The following is a 20575-nucleotide window of genomic DNA, read 5'->3' on the forward strand; positions in this document are numbered from 1 at the left end:
TTTAAGGGGTACTCATCTGTAGTATTAATTACATATGAATACTTGGCAACTTGAATGCTCATTTATAGTTGGTTGGTTGCATCCCATTTTTGAAGCCAGTATAACTTGGATTACTGCTCTGGGTTTTTTGTTTGTTTGGTTTTTTGTTTTGTCTACTTCAGCTTCATTAGAGTGTATAACCAGAGTACAATGAGAATAGATCTTCAGCTCTGGAGAGGCATAGAATACAGGTCTTAGCAAAATGTCACTCAGGGAAATAGGGATGTTGGATGTTCAAGTATATTGTTTCCGTGTCAGCATCTTAGTACATGTTTCAAAATTAGGCCAAAACAACATAACAGATTGCTACCCAACATAGACTTTGATAGTTCTCACAAATGTTGAGAGCCCCAGTGTTGAATTCAGTAATATCAAAGCTAATATTTACCTTTAAAGCTATACTGTGTTGTTATTAATATTTACTGAAGTATAATTGTTAAATTATTTGATGTTACTCTGATTCCCATTAAATTGATGGAAGAGGCTACTCTGTGATAGTGTTTTCTTTCTTGTAAAACAGTATGACTGCAATTATATGACTTTTATTGTGTAATTTATCTGGAGACCTAGAAGAATATAGAATTTATTTTGAAAGCATATTCTGTCATAAAAGTAAGCTGAAACTGTACTAGTGCATATAGGTTTACTTATTTTTTTTCCTAAATGGTTTCTACTTAAGGTGATTGACACTTAGCTATAAATATAAATTCTTAAAAGCTTGAAATGTGGGTAATCATAATTTTTTAGGGGAAGAATGAAAAAATCTATATGAATTATTTTTATTGTAGTGTCAATTTTTACTAAATTATATTTATCTTGAAATAATTTGATTTTTCAAAATTAAATGAAACCTGAAACAGTTAAAAATACTTATTTTACTTAACACAAGATGCTGGCCAATAAGCAAAGGAATTACTGTAATAATGGAATAATTACTTCAGGTAAGATAATGTTCTGGAATGCTGAGGAATGTCATTTTTTAGAAGAATATTTTTCTTGTTCCTTGTCTTTTAGAAATGGACCTTTTGTACTTTTGACATATTAATCTTCAACTTTCAAATACATGTGAATCAATATTACTTAATATTTTTGTAAAAAGGGTGTTTTGTTGTTGGAGGTGGTGGTGTTGATCGTTGTCATAGATTTTTTCTAAATGGATAAGGTGCTAATAGTTTAAGCTCAGTGAATAGAGTATCCAGGTTTTGCCTAACTATCCTGTTTTCATTCAGTTGCGTACTGACTGGAGAGTCAGAGTGAACAAGGTAAAATCCCATCCTCATTGGAATTTGTGCTCTAGTTAAGGAGAACAGCAAGTAAACCAATAAGCATAGTATATTGTCAGGTAGTGGTAAGTGCTAGAAGGAAAAATAAAGCAGGGAAAGGAATAAACAGTGATAGGGAGGTTTATACTTCAGATGAGGTCATTAGGAAAGGTAATATTGAACAGAAACCTGAAAGAAGGGAGCAAGCCATGAGACTGCCTTGGTGAAGAGCATGAAAGCTAGACAGTGAGGCAAGTGAATCCCGTTGGCTTATCTGGAGAACAGCAAGAGGGACAGTAGGGCTGGGGTTGAATAAGGTATATAGGGGCTAAATCATATATTGCCTTCAAGGCCATGATAAGAACTTTGGTTTGGTTAGTTTTAGGAGCCATCGAAGGTTTTGATCAACATGATGACATGATGCTGGTTTGTGTTTTTAAAGAGGGTCACTGGCTGCTACATGAATTGTCTTTAGGACAGCTGAAGTGAGACCAATGGAGAGTGTAGTCGTCTGATGTGGTGAACCAATAAGAGATGGTCAGGGCTTTGGGATGATGGTGATGGAGTTACACAGTCCACTTTGGGTTGTATTTTGATCCAACAGTACCTGTTAATAAATCAGATGTCTGTGAGGTACAATAAATAGGGATGGTTTATTTTTATATAGGTTTTTCTTAACGAAACTGGATGAATGGGTTGGTGCCATTTACCAGAGGGAGGGAAATTGGAGAAGGGCAGGTGTGGGAAGGGGGCAGGGGTGGTAAAATTAAGACTTAAGGATCTGTTGAGTTTCGGTGCCGATTATACACACATCCGAATAGTGATGTTGAGGGGACAATTGGACATACCATCTAAGCTTTCACTTTTATATTACATTCAAGTAAATACTTTAGTAGGTACTATCTAAAGCTGATAAAATGATTTCTACATGACCAGTGCCCAAATTTAATTAGACTTGTTATACTCTTAGACATATAAATGTAATCCTAGAAGTTTTTTCTAATATAGGAACTTATAAATGAAAATATCACCTTAAAAAACTATATCGTTTACCCCTGAAATGTTGATATTGTAGAAAACGTATTTAGAACATTTCTGTGTGGTAAAAATTATAATAAATGCTATCTATTATTATGATAATCTAAAACAAACTAGAAATGTGGATTTGTGAATGCAGCCTCAACTACTGCCACCTTCCAGTGAGTGATCTAAGAGGTCCACACCGCCAAACAGCATCAGCATCTGTGCCCGCGTGTATGTGAGAGTGGTTGTTTTTAAATAAATAGTGGCCAAAATGGTCTGTAGATAGAAAAGTGCAGAAGACAAAACTAGACCAGTTTGACTGAAATGGTGGTCAAATTCATGGGAGAAGGGAAGTTTTGTTTTGTTTTGCCTTGTTTTTGACTGGGGAGTGAAAAACAGAAAGAAGAGATTAAAGCAGTATGCCACAGGAGCTATTAAAGCAAACATCACATTGTAATTTTTAAAAACTTAAGAGAAAGAAGCTTGATGGAAATTTTTCATCTTATATACTGTGCATACCGGGCTTCACTGTTTATGCTTAATAGCAAAAGAGCAGGGCAATATGTTCTGTTATTGTTCACCTGAGGGTTTGTATAGACAATACACACTTCAGTTTTGCATTAATCCTGTTTATGTTCAATGATGAGAAATTAATTTCATTGATTTAAAGAAAATATGGTAGAGAACTTTAAATGGAAGATCAAGCTGTAATTAAGAACTACTCTTTTCTTAACCCTAGTGAATGAACAGTGATGCTCTTTTGTTAATTTTTGAACCAGCTTTCATTCAAATACCTTAAATTATTTTCAGGATTTGTCAAGATGTTGCACTAGTTTTACTTGTTTTACCTTGGGTAGATAGAAAGGTGAACTAATATTGAAGATGGCAGTCCTTTGTAAGTTACAATCGACATGATGTGTATGGGATAGTGGGGGATGGGTCCATCTTTTCAATTTTTTCATTATGATCACTATGGCATTCTTCTCTCATTGTGTATCATGTAGAAATGTTTGTGCATTTGGTTTTGACCTATTGATGTGACTCAGTATTTGAAACTCAGACTTTATTTTTTCTGCATATTCTTATTGATTTATAAATTTTGTTCAAATCTCCCGTGAAGCAGCTTGACCATCCTAACGTAGGTTTTCTAATGTCTTGTGGTAAATCCCTAGAACCTGCTTGTTGACACACTGATGACAAGAATTGAGGGCTGCAAGCATATCATTTTAAACTAGTCTCAACAGAAAGAGAAATAGTGTGTGGAAAGGGTACAAAATAAATACTATGGGTATTATTTTTCTCCTTTTTATTTTAGTATTATAATTTCTAAATTCAGATAGAATCCCTCTCTCATCATTTGTGGGAAAATGGCATTTGGCGGGTGGCTATAATCTGGGTGCAGGAATGCAACTAATTCCACTAACCTTTCATTTTCTCTGAGTAAAATCTAAGATGAATACTGATATTAACACTAATCCCAGTAGTCTGACAAATCTGTTACTTGTAATTTACCATACAGCTGATTTATGATCACAAATAATTAGGTAGCCTTACGCAGAATTGTGAGCCATTGGATTCTATTTAAATATGCAATCTAAATTATATTCCTTATACTGTCTCTTTTTTGTCCCATAGAGGCATACTTTGCTATATATTCTCCACTTCTCCATGAACATACTGATCTGTTCATAGAAAATGCATAGGGTTAGAATGAGATTCTGTTTTCACATTGAGAGCATCTTGACATACTCCACCATATTCAAGCATTCCTTGTTTCTGTCCACATTTCTCTGTAGGCTCAAATAGAATTAGATAAGTTATTTGAAGGCCACTAGGGATATTAAGCATATTTGTTTGTGAAAGATGCTAATCTGCAGTATCTTAAATGAGTTAAAATGAATTTTCAACCTTAAAATGAAAATTTTCCAGCTGTTAAATTAAAGCATAATTTTCATACAGTAAAATTCACCCTGCTTTATTAATGTACAGTTTTGTGAGTTTTGGTAAACGCACAGTCATGTATTCACTACCACTGTCAAGATAGAAAACAGTTCCTTTACTCCAAAAACACCCCCCAGGCCTGTGTCAACTTCTCCCGTTACCCTAAACCCTTGGAAATTATCAGTCTGATTTGTGTTATATAATTTTGCTTTTTCCCAAAGGTCATATAAATAGAATCATGTAGTATAGAGCCTTTTGAGTTTGGGTTCTTTCTGTTAGCACCATGAATTTGAGATTCATCCAAGTTGTCAAGAGTATCAATAGTTTGTTCCTTTTTTATTGCTCAGAGTATGTATTCCATTGTAAAACACACTATGGTTTGTTTATCCATCCCTCTACTAAGGGACATTTGGGTTGTGTCCAGTTATTGGCGATTATAAGTACTGCCACATTTAATATCACCGTGAAGTCTTTAATGTTCAACATGTATTGGAAAATTAGATTCTCAAAAAAAAAGTTTCCTCAACATCTATCTTTTTGATTTCTAAAGCAGTCCCCTAAAAGTGTTAGAAATGAATATTGCCCTTGAATAAGTTAACTTAAAAATTAACTTCAAATTTATTTCTCCAGCTTAAAAACAAGTCAGTGAAAACTATACTTAAAGTATAAACTATACTTAAACTATAAGTGAAAACTTAAAATTAAAGCTTATATTCAGCCTAATAATATACCACACTGATTCTTCTGGATGTCATGAAAGAATCCTCAAAATTAGTATGTATATTTATAAAACCCACTCTTGAGATGCTGGGGAAATGGCTTACAGGTGGCACACGGGCAATCCTCATTTCAAATACAGCTAGATTTTGTGTTACCACTTCTCTGGGCTATGATTTCTCGAAGTTGGGTGTTTTGCCTGTTAGGATAGTTAGTACAAGAAATATGGACTAATGTATATGGCAGGCTCTGAAGATTCGGTTTTAATAAAAGATATTTTTCAAAGCCTTGCTTTCAGAGATTATTAAATAAGATTTTACATGTAGAAGGCAAGCAACATAATATATTTTAAATATTTTTCTACATTATGAAAGTATCCTAAAAATGATTTTCTTTCCCGTATCAGTTTGGTCATGTATTTCTGTAATAGCCTCTTGTTCTTTTTGTCTAAAAGCTGTGAGTGCTTCGTGGGACACACACCATGCCAGGCCTTGGTTGACTCAGGGTCTGCCCTTAAGCATTTTGCAATTAGACAGAAAGAGAAGAAAGACATAGATGAATATATAGAAAACACAATGTCAGTGTATGAACACTTAGCAAATACATATAAAAGATTAAAGTTCAAAGAAAATTACTGTTTTGTGGGACGTCACAGGAGGTTCATCTATAGACAGTAAAGATGGATATTTCTACTTTGCTTTATATCTGGAAAAGTTGAACTAATCAAGGTATCAGGAATTGCTCAAATGAAGGAAAGAAAAGTACTTGGTAAGGGTAATGTTTGAGGTATGTTATGTAGGAAAAGCCAGTGGGATATGCAGAAGGTCACCCGTCTGATCATATGCCTCTCACACCAGGAATGTAGAAGGCTGTAGAGGATTGTATCTGTGAGCCTTCATCTTCAAAATGCAAAAATCACTAATTAAGAAGAGCATTAGAAAATATATTCTTGGTTTGTTTCAAGTGTGCACATGCAGATAGTGGATGTATTCCTCATTAAAGTTTAAACAACACACATTGAATTTAACAAGAGGCGAAGGCTGTGGGGAGGATGGCTGTGTATCTTTAAGACTGTGTGTGCTTGTGCATTACCAGTGTATTAATTCAGGAATGACAGCCACAGTGCAGAACACTCTGTGAATGTCTGATGATAATATAAAGGGAATGAAGTATTGGTGTAAATGGTGGGATGGTTTACTTGGCAGTTTTAACGTGGAACCAGCCAAATAAAATTGATCTATTTTATTCCTCTGGTATCCTAAAAATTTCCCATGAGCTAAATCAATGACTGAACATTTTCCTATGTCCCGTGAGATATTTTCTCCACTACCAAAAGTAAACATACATGATTGCTAATGAAAATTCTTCATTTTTACCACTTATCTAGTTGCAAGTAAAACTGAACCTACTTTTTGAATGAGTTTGTGAAGGGGAAAAAAAAAATCCCGCATGTAATTACAAATAATGTAATTATTTACATAAATTGAGTTTTCCCTTTTGGTATTTTATATACAAATTCTTCATCTATTTGTACCTTCCTCATTTATTATTTTTTTATTAAGACTTTTTTTTTTAGAGCCATTTTAGATTCATAGCAATATTGAGAAGGTACAGTTATTTCCCATATACCCCTGGCTCCCACACATGCCTAGCTTTCCTCATTTTCACCATCCTCCACCATAGTGGTACATTTGTTAAAAATGATGAACCTACATTTATACATAACCACCCAAAGTTCATAGTTTACATTCCCTTTTTTACATGATAGAAATTGCTTTTATTTTTCCCTTCAGAATTGAATAAGATCAATTTTGTATAAAAATTTATATAATACTGAATAAAGTACACTGGAATGATATTCTTATAAATTGGCTTATTTTTAACTAGAATATTATACTAATATAAAAAGTTTGCTTTAAAATGTAATAAGATAAAATATGACTCTTTAGAACTTTATTAAAATGGCGATAAGATATCTAGGCATTTTTTTTCAGATTTAGATACGCAACAAATGCCACTCGAAGCCTTTCTTCACTTCTAGTATAATTCACTAAAATCCATTTAAGCTAATTACCTGCGACTAGTAAGTTTTAGCAGTAAGCCCCTATAATTCCATAAAATATTAGATAAGCTTTGCTTTTCCTTTTCTTCAGGATACTCCATCTGTTGATTTGCAGCAAAGCTAAAGAGTAGGGGGAAGCTACCCTGATTAAATTCTTTTATCATTGAAGATAAAATATAGAATCAGCCAGAACAAATGTGGTTTCACAAATCACCCATTCTTGTGTCATAGTGCAGTGCTTCTTTGAAAACTCTTAAATCTTTGGAACTAAGCTGCAACAGGCAGATAGAACATTCCTGACATTGATGTGGTTGTTGAATATTTGGTCAGTAAGTCTTTTTCTTTTATACAGTATATGCTTAAATTGCAAAGGAAAAAAAATTCCTTGTACATGACAATATAGTAGGACATAGAAAGGATGTGTATTTTTCTCGTTTCTTTTGCTAACAGAACCCACTCTGGCCCTTGAGTCAGCTAAATTTATATCCATGTTTATAAGAATTTATGAAAAGGTGATGTTTGAAATCCCTGCTGTAATTCCCATCAAATCACCATTTTGCAGTCCGTGTACTCACTGGCCTTCATTTGGGATGTACATCTTCCAAGGTTACACCATGGTAGGTGTAACCCTTAAGTTATTAATAAGGTTATTAGCTTGTGCTCTGGGTGGTGACAGTGGACTTCCTGTCACTGTATCATTGTGCTTTCATTTCACCATAAACTGTCATTTGAATTCCAAGGTCGCTCAAACAAACAAGAATTCAAAAATCGGTATTGAAAAAGTCTTCAAAGACAGATAAAAAACACACTTGAAAAATCTTAGGAGAGATTTTTTCTTTCATCTCTGAACTTCCTAGAGACTCAGATATATAGTTGAAATTTGAAAACCTTTAGGTTTTTCAAAATGTCTTCTTGCAGTGGACACAGAGAAAAACCCTTAAAGTTCTTTTCATTCGAACTAGTTAGGAGAAATAAAAATGAAAGTTTTTTCAGTCTTGATGGTTCATATACCAAAGGCCTCTTGCTCCCTCTACAGAAGGTGCTTCAAAATTGCAGTCACAAATATTAAAAAAAAAAAAAATTTAACGAAACAGATTTGTCTTGAGGTTCATGATTTTAAAAAAGGTTTGGACCCATATGTACCTCCAGTGTCCTGCAAACAGGTTGGTTGTCCTAAAGTTGGTCAGGGTAGGTTTGTGTGTTTCTACTTTGGTGTTTCTCACTGGCATCAGCTTAGGATAAACTCCACTAGCAACAACTGTTAAAAAAAAGTACGTTTTTGTCATTTTGTTATTAATTGGCTTTGTCTGTTTACTCAATGGATGAGTAAAATGCTTGGGAATTTCTTTTGATATTAGGTAATTGTTTTACATATTTGCATTCTTTTTTACTTAGCCAGGGAATTTAAGCCATAAAAATAATGGCCTCTACCTTAAAGACTTATAAAGTTCTCTTATTATCTACTTCTGATTGTTCCAGTCATTTTTAGATCTTTGTTAATTTTTGTCCCAACAACAACTATCTGAATTGTAACTTCATGGGAGAAAGAATTGTTTCACTTAACTGGATTTTTTCAACTATAAGTTATATTCATAAGAGACAGTTGAACTTTCTATAAATACTTCATTAATATATAAAATAATCTTGCATATGTATCATCTTAATTTACCAATTTAAGTTAAATAGGAACAAAATGTTAATATTTTAATAGCTTTGGTGTAAATAATTTTATGCATTCACTTACAACTCCAGGACCTTTTTATTTTATTTGACAGGTTACTAGCTTCTCTTATTGTGCCATTTTAAGATTATAAGTATGAAAACTCTTATTTCATCAAGAGTTTTAAAAGTCCTTTTAATTTGTATTTAGTATAAGAACAGCCCTTCTGATGTTACCCTGTAATTGAAAAATGAACACAAGTGACAAAGTAGTTTCTTTGATTTGAATATGTCACATCAGACTTGCCTGTCCTGAATTATTATGCTAAAACTAGACTGGATTTTTTTTTTCCCCTCTGGTAGGTGTACTGGTCCATTAGCAAATTCCCTTTCAGAGAAAACAAGAGACCCAGTAGAGGAAGATGACGATGAATACAAGATTCCTTCATCCCATCCTGTTTCCCTGAATTCACAACCATCTCATTGTCATAATGTAAAACCTCCTCCTAGGTAAGAATATGGGCCATTTATCATCACCTCACATCTGCAGTAAGCATTATCATTTATGGCATTTGTTTTTAAACAACTGAATCACATCTGTTTAATAAAAACCCTTGATTTCTTGCTCAAAGCCTCCTCTACCTATAATACTATTTTTCTCCATGGCCTTTCAGAGGAAATGAAAAGATGTAGATTTCTATTAACTAGGAAGTCCTATGACTAAATTAGTTGACTGGTAAGGCTAATGGAATAATTTGTTGCCCCTCTCCCCAAAAAACAAATTGTACTGTATTAAAACTTTGCTGTAGGTTACATATAGTGGTGATTAATTCATGAATTTTCAATAAGCTATTTTCAATGCATTTTATCAGTTCTAAGCACATATCTCATGAAGAAAAATTAGTGCTTAGAAAATAAGGCATTATACCAACCTTCCTTAGAATTGTTCTTCATGAAGTAAGGACTAGTATAATCTATATTGATTTTCAGATCTCGAAGAATTGAAAAAAATTATTTCCCTTAGCTATTTTTATCAGGTACTATTTTACTTTTCCTTGGATCAAACAAGAATGTGAGGAATTGTGTTCTGTTTTCTTCTTGTCAGTTGTTTATTCTCACTGTTATGGAGACATCCTTGGTCTTTGAAGTAGCAGCCCCATGGAGGTATAGGAGTTATTGAAAATGGGTGGTGTGTATTGAAACATTAGTTTGTCTTTAAGTAGAAGGACAATTATGTGTTTATATAATTGAATTAGTAAATCATAATCTAATATTATTTTTGTTTTTTTAAATCTAATTGACATATATGAAGTACTCAGTAAGTCAAATCTCAGTTTCAGACTTATTTTCTGAGCTCCAGTTTTCTTTGTCTAATTACATCCCTGGAGCTCTGCTTGGCACATACAGAAGAGGGCTCAGCTACTGCTGGTGGCCCAGCCTTCTTGCCTTTCAGTATCTCTTTACTGACTGAGGAATAGGAGAGCTGTTTAACACTTCAGTCATCTATGTCATCTTTACTTAGTGTGCCATTTCCTTTTGAGGTCAAGTCAATCAACAGAAAGCATTTTATGAGTGGAGTGTTCCTTTCTTTTCAGATGAAAAGTCTAAAAAATGTTTTAATGCCTTTCTTCAAGTATTGTATTGCAGTACTTGGAAAAGAGAAGCAAAACTCCATTTAAACCAGAGATCTGCCTTAGTGAGTTACAAGGTTAGAATTATCAACACTATGCAGAATTATTAACCATGGTTATTAACACTTTGCTGTCCAGGGCTTCATATTTCAAAGCAAGAACCAAACCTTTCTTTGCTGATTTCTGGTCTTTAGGACATTTGTTGGTAACATTGAGAAGACAGAGAAATAACTGAGAGATAATAATTTGTTATGTTAGAAGAACCAAATGTCTACTATTGTTATTAGAGAAAAAAGTTATTCCTTTACATCAAGTATAAATTTTTACAATTTTCAGTTCCCTTGGCTCTTACAAATGTGTAGTAATTTTAAAAAACTGAAATAAGATGAGCTTTTTTGGTCTCCTTGGGACCTCATTTTTTTTCACCACTGGATAAGTGAGTGGTATAATTTTAATACTTTAAATTTTAATTGTCGCATCATACTGGATGAGATTTTTGGTGGCAGGCCTCCCAAATCCTGAAAATAAATTTGATTTATGACCACCATTACCATCTTTCTACAGTTACAGAGAAGTAGGGTAAATGTTGATAATCCCTAATCTTAATTGGAGTGAATTTTCTGTCTAATTTGTTCTTGAAAGTCAATGGGTGAAGTATCTTCTTAGATCCTCTACAAAGCACTCTTTAAACTTAGACACATCCTTTCCTTCTATGTTTTTCCTCTCTTTGGAACATCAGGAGAACTAAATTGTCAGTATGTGGAAAAAGTTAAACCATATTATTCATAGATTCATAAACCATATTATTCATAGATGAATAATTCCATTTCAGTAAAAATCCATCACTACTATGAAAATTCAATACATGATAACTATTTTTAAATGAACCATCTCTGGCCCCTTAAAGAGATGTGGCCACCAGAGAGAATGGAAATGAATTTCAGATGAAGCACTTTGCAATAACTATTCAAATGTCCAATATCTCCTCCATTATGTATGTACTTTTACTTTGCCCCAAGAATTCAGAGTAAATCAGGGGAAAGTAAAATATAAACCCTGCCTTCTATAGCTCTTTGTGAGCACAGTAACTTGGTGAGCAGATAGTCAGTTGCTACACAGCTATATTCTGAAGACAAAATACGCTCCGTGCCTTCTCTTCCGGCTGCTACCTTCCTGTGCCCCAGATTTGTGCATTGCATTCATAGTATGATTCGAAAGCATTAATGCCAACAATAAAAACACTTTTTTTAGGGCTTCCCTGGTGGCGCAGTGGTTGAGAGTCCGCCTGCCGATGCAGGGGACGCGGGTTCGTACCTCGGTCTGGGAAAATCCCACATGCCGTGGAGCGGCTGGGCCCGTGAGCCATGGCCGCTGAGCCTGCGTGTCCGGAGCCTGTGCTCCGCAACAGGAGAGGCCACAACAGTGAGAGGCCCGCGTACCGCAAAAAAATAAAACCAAATAACCCCCACTTTTTTTAGTATTATCCTTTTACACACACCCAGATTAAAATATTTGTTGTGTACCCAAGGCCTTTGCTAAAGTCATTTCTCTACAGTTGTCAGAAGTGCCAGTTTTGTTCATGGCAGTGGTGATATTATACTCCAGACTCTAGGTCTTTGAATATGCCTATCTGAATTTTAATGGACTTTCTGAATATTTAATAATTCTCCTTCCTTGACAGGCTCTAGTTTATAATAAGGAAAGCTTAACTTACAGAAATAAGAATATACTGTTAAGTACCATTAACCAGTAATGATGTCATTGGGACTTTTACATATTTTTTGCCTGCATATTACATTTTCTTCTTCAAAACCTTGATAGGGTAATATTGAAATCTTCCAAAATGATGTTAATTCCACAGGTGTGTTTAGGGTATCAGCTATTTTGTGGCCCTTGTGATTCTTAGTTTCACTTAAAAAAAGAAAAAAAAACCTTTGTCTTCCATGGAATATTTACTTCTGCTTTGTAAAAGTATTCAAGTATCTAGATAATATTACTTTACTTTCTCTAGAAAAGGAAATTAATTATATTTATATCCTAACTTTTATTACATGAGCAGTGTTGCTAGTTCCCATCATCTCCCCACCCACAAATGACTTTTAAATGGAAAGTAATTATCCTTATGAGTTTTGTCCTTTGATTTCTGCTTTAGGTCTTGTGATAACGGTCACTGCATATTGAATGGAACACACGGTACGTCTTCAGAGATGAAGAAATCAAACATCCCTGAGTTAGGCATATATTTAAAGGGTATGTATAAGACATATTCTCTTTGTAGTCTATGTCTTAATGGTCAGAATTTAAAGGCAAAATTCCATGCCATTGTTGTACTGAAAATACATTAAGATTTTGTGTTATCCTCTAGGAGATGTTTTTGATTCAGCCTCTGATCCAGTGCCATTACCACCTGCCAGGCCTCCAACTCGGGACAATCCAAAGCATGGTTCTTCACTCAACAGGACGCCCTCTGATTATGATCTTCTCATCCCTCCATTAGGTCGAAACCTTTAAAACAATTTCAAGCAAGCCTCCCTGCCACCTCTTCCAATTAATATCTGAATTATCAGAATTCTTAGTTCAGTGCAATGTAGACTCACTAGGTTATAAATCTGTCTGAATTAGAATGGAATCTCCAGGTGATAGTGGCTCTCGGTTCATGTGACCATTATTCCATTTAGATGACTGAAGCAGTGGTGTAAATAGCTGGCATCAGTTAGGGATTTATCAAGCTGTCTCTTCATGTACTAAATGCAGTCTACAAAATCTTATGAGGGCATTGTTCATTCCCCCAGGTGCTTGTGTTCTAGTAGATTTGAAGTATTCATCTGAGATTTTCTTTAAGTATAATTCTTAATGAATGCGTACTTCCTTTTCCTTTCAATATAAAATGACCCACTTCCACTTAGCTAATTACATTTGGGAAATTATATATTTTATTGTAGAGAGCTGCAAATAAATTCTGTCTTATAATCACTGCAACTAGAACACATCCAGAGAATCTCAGTTTCTTTGTTTCAAATTTTACCATGAAGTACACTTAATGTGTGTGTATGTGTACATGTGTGAAGGTACACACAGATGTGTATTTATGTTAAAATTGGCCAGTGCAGGTGTCTGTTTATTTCATTTATTCTAGGTAGGAAGCTTCTCACCCTATTTTTAGAGGAGGACAATTAAGAAACCTTCACAAGTTAAGGCTTCACAATAATGAGTCACCATAGCATAAAATAATGTATAATGAAGGTTCATTTATAAGCTTATCTGAATCATTAGGCTACTAGAAATGAACCTCTCCATTTTTTTCCCCATAAACTGGTGTTTCCAGTTATACAGTTGAATGTCTTGCAGGAGCAAGACATTCAGTTCAGTGCTTTACTCTCACCTACGTGGATTACAAGCACCTCCCAACTTCCTTCTTTACCTATAGTCTTTTTCTCTTCCACTTCTTCCTGTATGCTGTTTTTGACCTATTACCCAAGTCTTTATGACTAGATCAGCACTGTCCAATAGAACTTTATGTGGTGACATAAAAGACCTATATGTGTGACTGTAGAACTGAATTTTAGTTAATTTAAATTTAAACTAAATAGCTATATGTGGATAGTTACTACCATATTGGACAATGCAGATAAATGTTCCAACCTTTTTAACTCATCCTTCCTTTGGCTCTTCATGTACATCTCATATTTTATTTATGCTATTCACTCTGCCTAGTAGACACCATCCCTGTATTTGATGAACAAATGTTTTTGAGGCCCTGATATCCAAGGCCTTCCTGTTCTTGGTAATACCTTGCTGAATGCCACTGTCTGCATTCCTCTTCCCTCTTACAATGCATCTCTCTCTCCCTCTGGGACCTATTCACCTGTGAGTCTTCTGTGAACTTTTCTTAGGTCTCATTGTGGAATCCAAGCTCCTTGGGGTCGAGGACTTATGATTTTGATCTACACATTACCCATGTGCCTAGCATGGTGCCTGACATTTAGGGGCTGATAAAGGATTTGAATAAATGAGATAATGTAGGAAATAGCTGAAAGTTGGAATGATAACAAAGCTCTTTCTTTCTCTCTCCTATACCTTCATATATTTTACATTAGAAAAATATTTATGATATTAGAGAAAAAATTTTGAATACTTTTTGCAAGGCAAGCTGGATGAGTGGTGAAACCATTTATATTTAAATATACCTTTATATTTAAGTCAATATATTTAAACCCATGAGAATTTTTATTACTAGAAGATGTAGGTATTTATACCCTGTTTCATTCACAAAGTATTTGTGAGTGCTTACAAAAATACATACACTGCAATTTTATTTTTTAAAGAATCAAGATGAGGGAAAATATGAATAGGATAGTAAGACGTGGCAGGGGAAACACAAGTAGACATAAAAGCATACTGCAGTATTCTACAGCTACTAAAGTTGGGAACTATGCAAATATAAATAACTAGCTTTGCGACCACCACAAGAGGTAGTTCTATTGATATATTTAACTGTTTCTCCCTAGAGATATCTGGTAAGTAGAAAAAGATCATATTCCTCTACTGCAGGTGCATTTTCTGTATATTTTGACAATGAAATATATGGAGCATTAGTTTAAATGAATTAAAATGCCGTGGAGCAAACTTTTAAAAGATAATCTAAACTATTCTGTGACATTAAATTTTTGTGCGTAGTGTGATTTTCTAATTAGAGGCTGTGAACTCTTATTGTTACACAAAAATTCTGTTTTGATGATGTGATCTGTAATATATTTAGTTCAGACCTCCAATGTCTTAATATTATAAAGGTTACAAGTGAATAATAAGCTGTTTCATAACCTGAAATACTGCTTTTTAATAGAAAGGGCTGAGAGATCGAAAAAGTCTGTATGCACACATGTGTGTTTGTGTGTCTGTGTTTCTCTCCAAACACCTCCTAGAAAATAATCAGCTCCCATTAACAAAGTCAGTGAACTGCTTGCTGGGTAAACACTGCAGGTAAAATTGTTTATAAGCAGCAAGAGAAAATCATTATTTTTGCCTGATACTGTGTCTTGATTACTGAAGTTCTGCTGTTGATACTGACCTTTCTTTCAATGCAGGTGAAGATGCTTTTGATGCCCTCCCCCCATCCCTCCCACCTCCCCCACCTCCCGCAAGGCATAGTCTCATCGAACATTCAAAACCTCCTGGCTCCAGTAGCCGACCATCCTCAGGACAGGACCTTTTCCTCCTTCCTTCAGGTAGGAGGGAAAAACCCAGCAAACCTTTTCACTGAAAGCAAAAATACTTCTAAGATGATACTGTCAAATAAGCATTAGTGATTCATTGGTTTCTAGCTCCCAAGCTGAAAAATCCCTGGGTGGGGAAAACAGCAGTTGGATAGGTTTGTCTGTCAATTGTTTGGTTTAATGGCAAAAGGATTACAAAAATGGCAAAAGCAACAAGGAATCATAGAATTCAGAAATGGTGCTGAAGAGATTATCAAATAACACCTGTATGTTACAAAAGGTGAGAACCAGAAGTGCTCTGTTTTGGGGCTAAAAGTGATGGGGACAAATTTAGACTTTCTAATTCTGAGTGCAATATTTTTTTCAAACAGTGTGTTTAAAAATTTTTACTAAATATGCTTTAGGGTCATAATTTTATTCAAAAACGTAATATCTTGGTAAATTATATTGTAACATTAATAGATATGTTTTTCTGAAATATCCGCATTTTATTGTTTTGTTACTGTTTTGATTTTTAATGCCTCAATGTATCTACTAAAATTATTGGTCTTCAAGGAAAAATTAATAGTTTTTAAAAAAGAACTCAAGTGAGGAGTAGAAATAAAAAGACTTAATAAACCATCCACTCCACTAGTCAGAATTATCAGGAAAAAAAAAAATTCAGTTATGTTGAATCTGCTGATATTAATTGTTCCCGTCAGTCCTACTGGTGATACTGTGATCTGTACACTGAAATGTCTGCCTCCTCGACTTGGTTTGGTTAAATATAGGGTAAAGATTTTCTTTTTTTAACAACTGCTTTACATTTGTGTATGAGATAAATCATGAAAGCTTTCTAAGAGTGCTCACTTTGTCCTTTGGCCACCTACATGCTTCTTTGAAAACTTGGGAATCTTAACCATTATAATTCACCTTTAACATTTTTCTCACTTTTTTTCCATTTGGTTTGATAATTCAGAAGTTTGAGGCAGTTTGTAGATATGACCCACAAAATTATAGACATATAACTTGGAATATATAGCTTCAGTTTCTAAAAGTAGTTTATCTTCAAGGAATAATTTTTCATCAGTAAATATTGAATTGTCCTCTGTGTCACCCACTCTGTGAGATGCCTCCCTGCCCTCATGGATGAGATTAATTCACTGAATGCTACCAATCAAAGAGCAAGGTTCATAACCCTTCTAATCCAAGCAGAAAGCATGGATAATTATTAGGCTCTTATTCATATAGCTACATATACCCGCTAACATTTTGCTATCTTTTTCACTTATACTTATTCAAATCTTTGTTTTATACATGGACTTTAATTAACATTTAAAAATGAATATATACAGCAGAAACTAACACAACATTGTAAAGCAACTATACTCCAATAAATTTTTTTTAAAAAATGAATATCTCTAAATCTTAGTAAACTTAGCCTTGCCCAAGGCAAACTTCTAGATAATTTCTAGCCAGATTCCTATAAGGTACCTATCACCTTTTATATATGTAATTTAAGCCCCATTAAATGAAAGTTAAATGTAGTGCCTTCTTTTAAAATTAAGTCAAGCTTTCCAGGCTTGACTTAATTCTTACACTTTTTTACACAAACACACACTTTAACCTGTTTTTATCAAATGAATTAATTGTAAAATATTTCAGTTCTTTATCATCATTTCATTGTTCATATTGCTTTTGTAAACATCTTCAAAAAGTTTTTTCTCAAGATTACTAAAAAAGTCACTTCAAAATAAAAAGGCCCCCTTTTATTAGAATGAAAGTTGTATAAACTGTTTTATTTCATATATAGCTTTGCTTGGCTGCCAGGTAGGCTCAGTAGCAGTTATCCTTAACCTGTGGTGTGAGGCTAACATGGGACCAGAGTAGGGTCATTTGAACCTGTTGGCTCTCTCTTGAACTCCTTTTATGCATGGAAGTATTCTAATTCCATTCAAGTAATGTTGATATCCCTAGATAATAAATACTTCTGAGAAACAAATGGCAACTTTTCCCCCCTTTCCAGTCTCATATAATTAACTGGACAAATTTCTAGTCTGTTGTCAGATCCTTTATGAGATCCAATGAGTCAACTGTTTTTATTCAATTTTAAGCCACATGTATAGACCACATCTTTTTCAAAAGAAATATTTTAATTTGTCTTAACATAATGATATCGTAGAACATGAAAGTTTCTTTCAGCTTTAAATAAGCAGTTGACTGTATCATTTTGCAAAGTATTCAACACATTACGCTGTCTAAAGAAGTGTAATAGAAAATTTACAAAAGCAGTTCTTCATGCTGAACTGAACTTCATGAAAGAATACACTATAAATGCTAAACAAAAGTTTAACTTAATAGCTGTAGAACCATACAAGGTAAACAACGGTGATTGCTAAATTTAAATGGACTGTATGAGCACTTTACTGCTATTATTTTCACTATAGTTTAATCTGTAAAATTTTAGTCCAGTGTAATGATAAGCCTTTTCTGGCATTATGAAGATTTGGTTTCCTTGAGGAAATCATTATCCCTAATTAAAGACAAAGGTTGGATATCCCCATAATGTTGTACTAAATACCTACTCAAACCTACGTCTTTATTCCAGCGTTCAGTGCCCTGCACACCTGAGTCGGGTCCACCTTTCCAGCCTTATAGCCCAGTGGCTGCTCTATAGTAGTGGTTTTCAAACTACAGGGTCCTGTGTTTCTGCAAAGGAGCCTTAGGACTCCTGTATGATCAAGCGGGGGAAGCAAAGCAGGGGCACAGCTCTGATGCTGCTTTTAACTGTTTTCTATTTTAGGCCTTCATGCAAGATTTCTTTTGGCAAAATAGTAATGGCCACTGCTGTACATGAGCCATCTACTCTGGACAGGCCAGTCATATCTTAACAAAACCTGAAGAGTCCTCAAAAAAAAGCTTTACACTTTACTGTCTCCAAACCCAGGGCTACTGCTAGCATATATGTGCTTTTGTCCGAATTACAAAAAGGCATTTCTTTTGTGTTGGTGGGTTGAAATAGGCACCCCTCCCTCTGCTTTGTGCCAGGGCCAGTGCTCCAGGAACAAAGCCAAGGCTGTATTTAAGTCTGCTCAGTCCTATTACTGCATGTCTTTGTGCGGTGCACAAAATACACAACGTATTTGGCAGCCCTTACTGAACCTTTTTCTCACTGTATTTCTAACCTGGAATCTCTTTTGAAGTCCTTATCCAATCTTAAAGTCACAATTCAACTCTAAAAGCTAGCCAGATTGACTTTATTAGAGATGAAGGAAGGTTTTCCACGGGATCCAGAAATGCAATTGCATAAGTAAAATACAAAGAAAACTTGGATCATTAGTAGCAGTTATTGGAAAGGATTTCTAGGGGTTTGGTTGACTGTGACCTTTATGAAGCACACTCATGACGTAGTTACCAGGGACTCTCATGCCCTCTGAGGGTTGCACTCACAGAGTTCAAATCAGAGATCGAGTGAGGCAAGGTCCTCCCCCAGGCTCAGCCAGTGTGGAGACTACTGTGTTCAGGTGTTGAAGGATTGATGGGTAGAGCCATGGTTCTCAAATTGTGGTCTTGAGACCTCATTAACACTACCTAGAAATTTGTTAAAAATGCCAATTCTTTAGACCTACCCAAGACTTACTAAATCAGAAACTCTGGGAGTAGGACCCAGCAATCTGTGTTTTCATAAGCCTTTGGGGGTGATTCTGATGCATGCTTAAGTTGGAGAAACCCAGGGCTAGGCTATATCTGGAGGACTGCAGCCAGGATGGGAAAGGGAAGTAAAATTACACCGTGTAAACTACAGTAGATTAAAGGAACTGAGGATGTTTAACCGACAGAAGAGAAGATCTTGAGTATGTATTAGAGTTGCTTTCAACCACAGTATTTGTAAAAGAATGATTAGATTTCTTCCATGTCTCCTGAGACAAAGACTGACCAGTGAGAAGAATTAGGAGTGGAAATTTCATTCCTGTTAAGAAGCTTCCTGGATTATTAATACTTCTTATATCTCAGAGGGGTAGTGAGTTCTCTAACACTTGAGGACTTGATCAGTGACCAGATCACTACATATGGGGGTGTTATGAATGTGAGTTAAAGAGTGAGGAGCTTTGTCTCACCTAAATAGGTCTTCAAATCCTCTTCTATCAATTAGATCTAGCATTGATATTCTTTTAAAATTTTCAGAATATTGATAAATCTTTCCGATGGCTTTTGGACAGCCCCAGAGGAAAGATGCCATTGTTTTAACTGTTCAATTTTATTTGCCTCTTTTCCTATGCATGAGTAAAAAATTGGAAGTGTTTTAGATAGTGGGGGAAAAAAAAGAATTAAGAAAATTCCATAATGCCTCTTCCCAGAGATAACCACTTGATAGGTTTCCTTCTTACACAGCATAATTTTGATTGATGTGTATTTCCCCACTTCTTTCATAGTTAGCAAACCTTTCCCTCCCAGTGTTTCCTTAGTTTTTAATACTCTCTTAAAATAAGTCTTAAAATTTTTCAATTTAGCATTACCATACTGTAAATCACAGGCACTTATACTTTGCTTTTTAGAGTAGACTAATCCCATCGTGTTTATTCATTCATTCATTTCTCAAACGTGTATTACTATATAAATGGTACATTGGCTATGGCATTTTCAATTTGTATGTTTTAATCCTAAGTCTGGATTTAAAATTTTACTTTAAGGAATTTCTGAAGAATTTACTTTTAAAAACTTTATTGATTTTCAAATTTGGTAATTATTGTACTCTCTGTAATAATTGTATTATATATAGTATCTTTTCCGATCGAAGCAGGAATGCTTCCAACTTTATAACTTGCTACAGAAGCCCAGTTTACCCTATACCTGACCAGTAGCCAAACTTAACATGAAGCATTGTAGTGGTTCAGAACTGAACTAAGTATTCGTGCTATTTTTGGTAATATTTTTAGTGTACCTAGTGACCTTTTAGGTGCAACAGATTAATGGAGCAATATCATACTACTGTATATTTTGTACTCTATTTATGACTCAATAATGTATCCAGAATCTAATGTTTACTCT

General features: G+C 34.7%; 1 protein-coding gene across 7 annotated transcripts in view; it reads left to right on the forward strand.

The window, feature by feature from the left end:
* The window catches only part of CBLB (Cbl proto-oncogene B), a 212187-nt gene that overhangs the window by 168494 nt on the left and 23118 nt on the right, over positions 1-20575 (forward strand). For 3 of the 7 annotated variants that reach the window (XM_065876496.1, XM_065876493.1, XM_065876499.1), the window contains 3 exons: positions 9067-9213; positions 12487-12584; positions 15419-15559. In XM_065876496.1, the coding sequence (XP_065732568.1) occupies positions 9067-9213; positions 12487-12584; positions 15419-15559 (386 nt within the window). Of the gene's footprint in view, positions 1-9066; positions 9214-12486; positions 12585-12699; positions 12832-15418; positions 15560-20575 lie in introns of all 7 variants that reach the window. The other 4 variants (XM_065876494.1, XM_065876498.1, XM_065876497.1 and 1 more) reach the window with 3 other exon arrangements.

This window comes from Phocoena phocoena, chromosome 4 (assembly GCF_963924675.1).
Source record: "Phocoena phocoena chromosome 4, mPhoPho1.1, whole genome shotgun sequence".
NCBI lineage: Eukaryota > Metazoa > Chordata > Mammalia > Artiodactyla > Phocoenidae > Phocoena > Phocoena phocoena.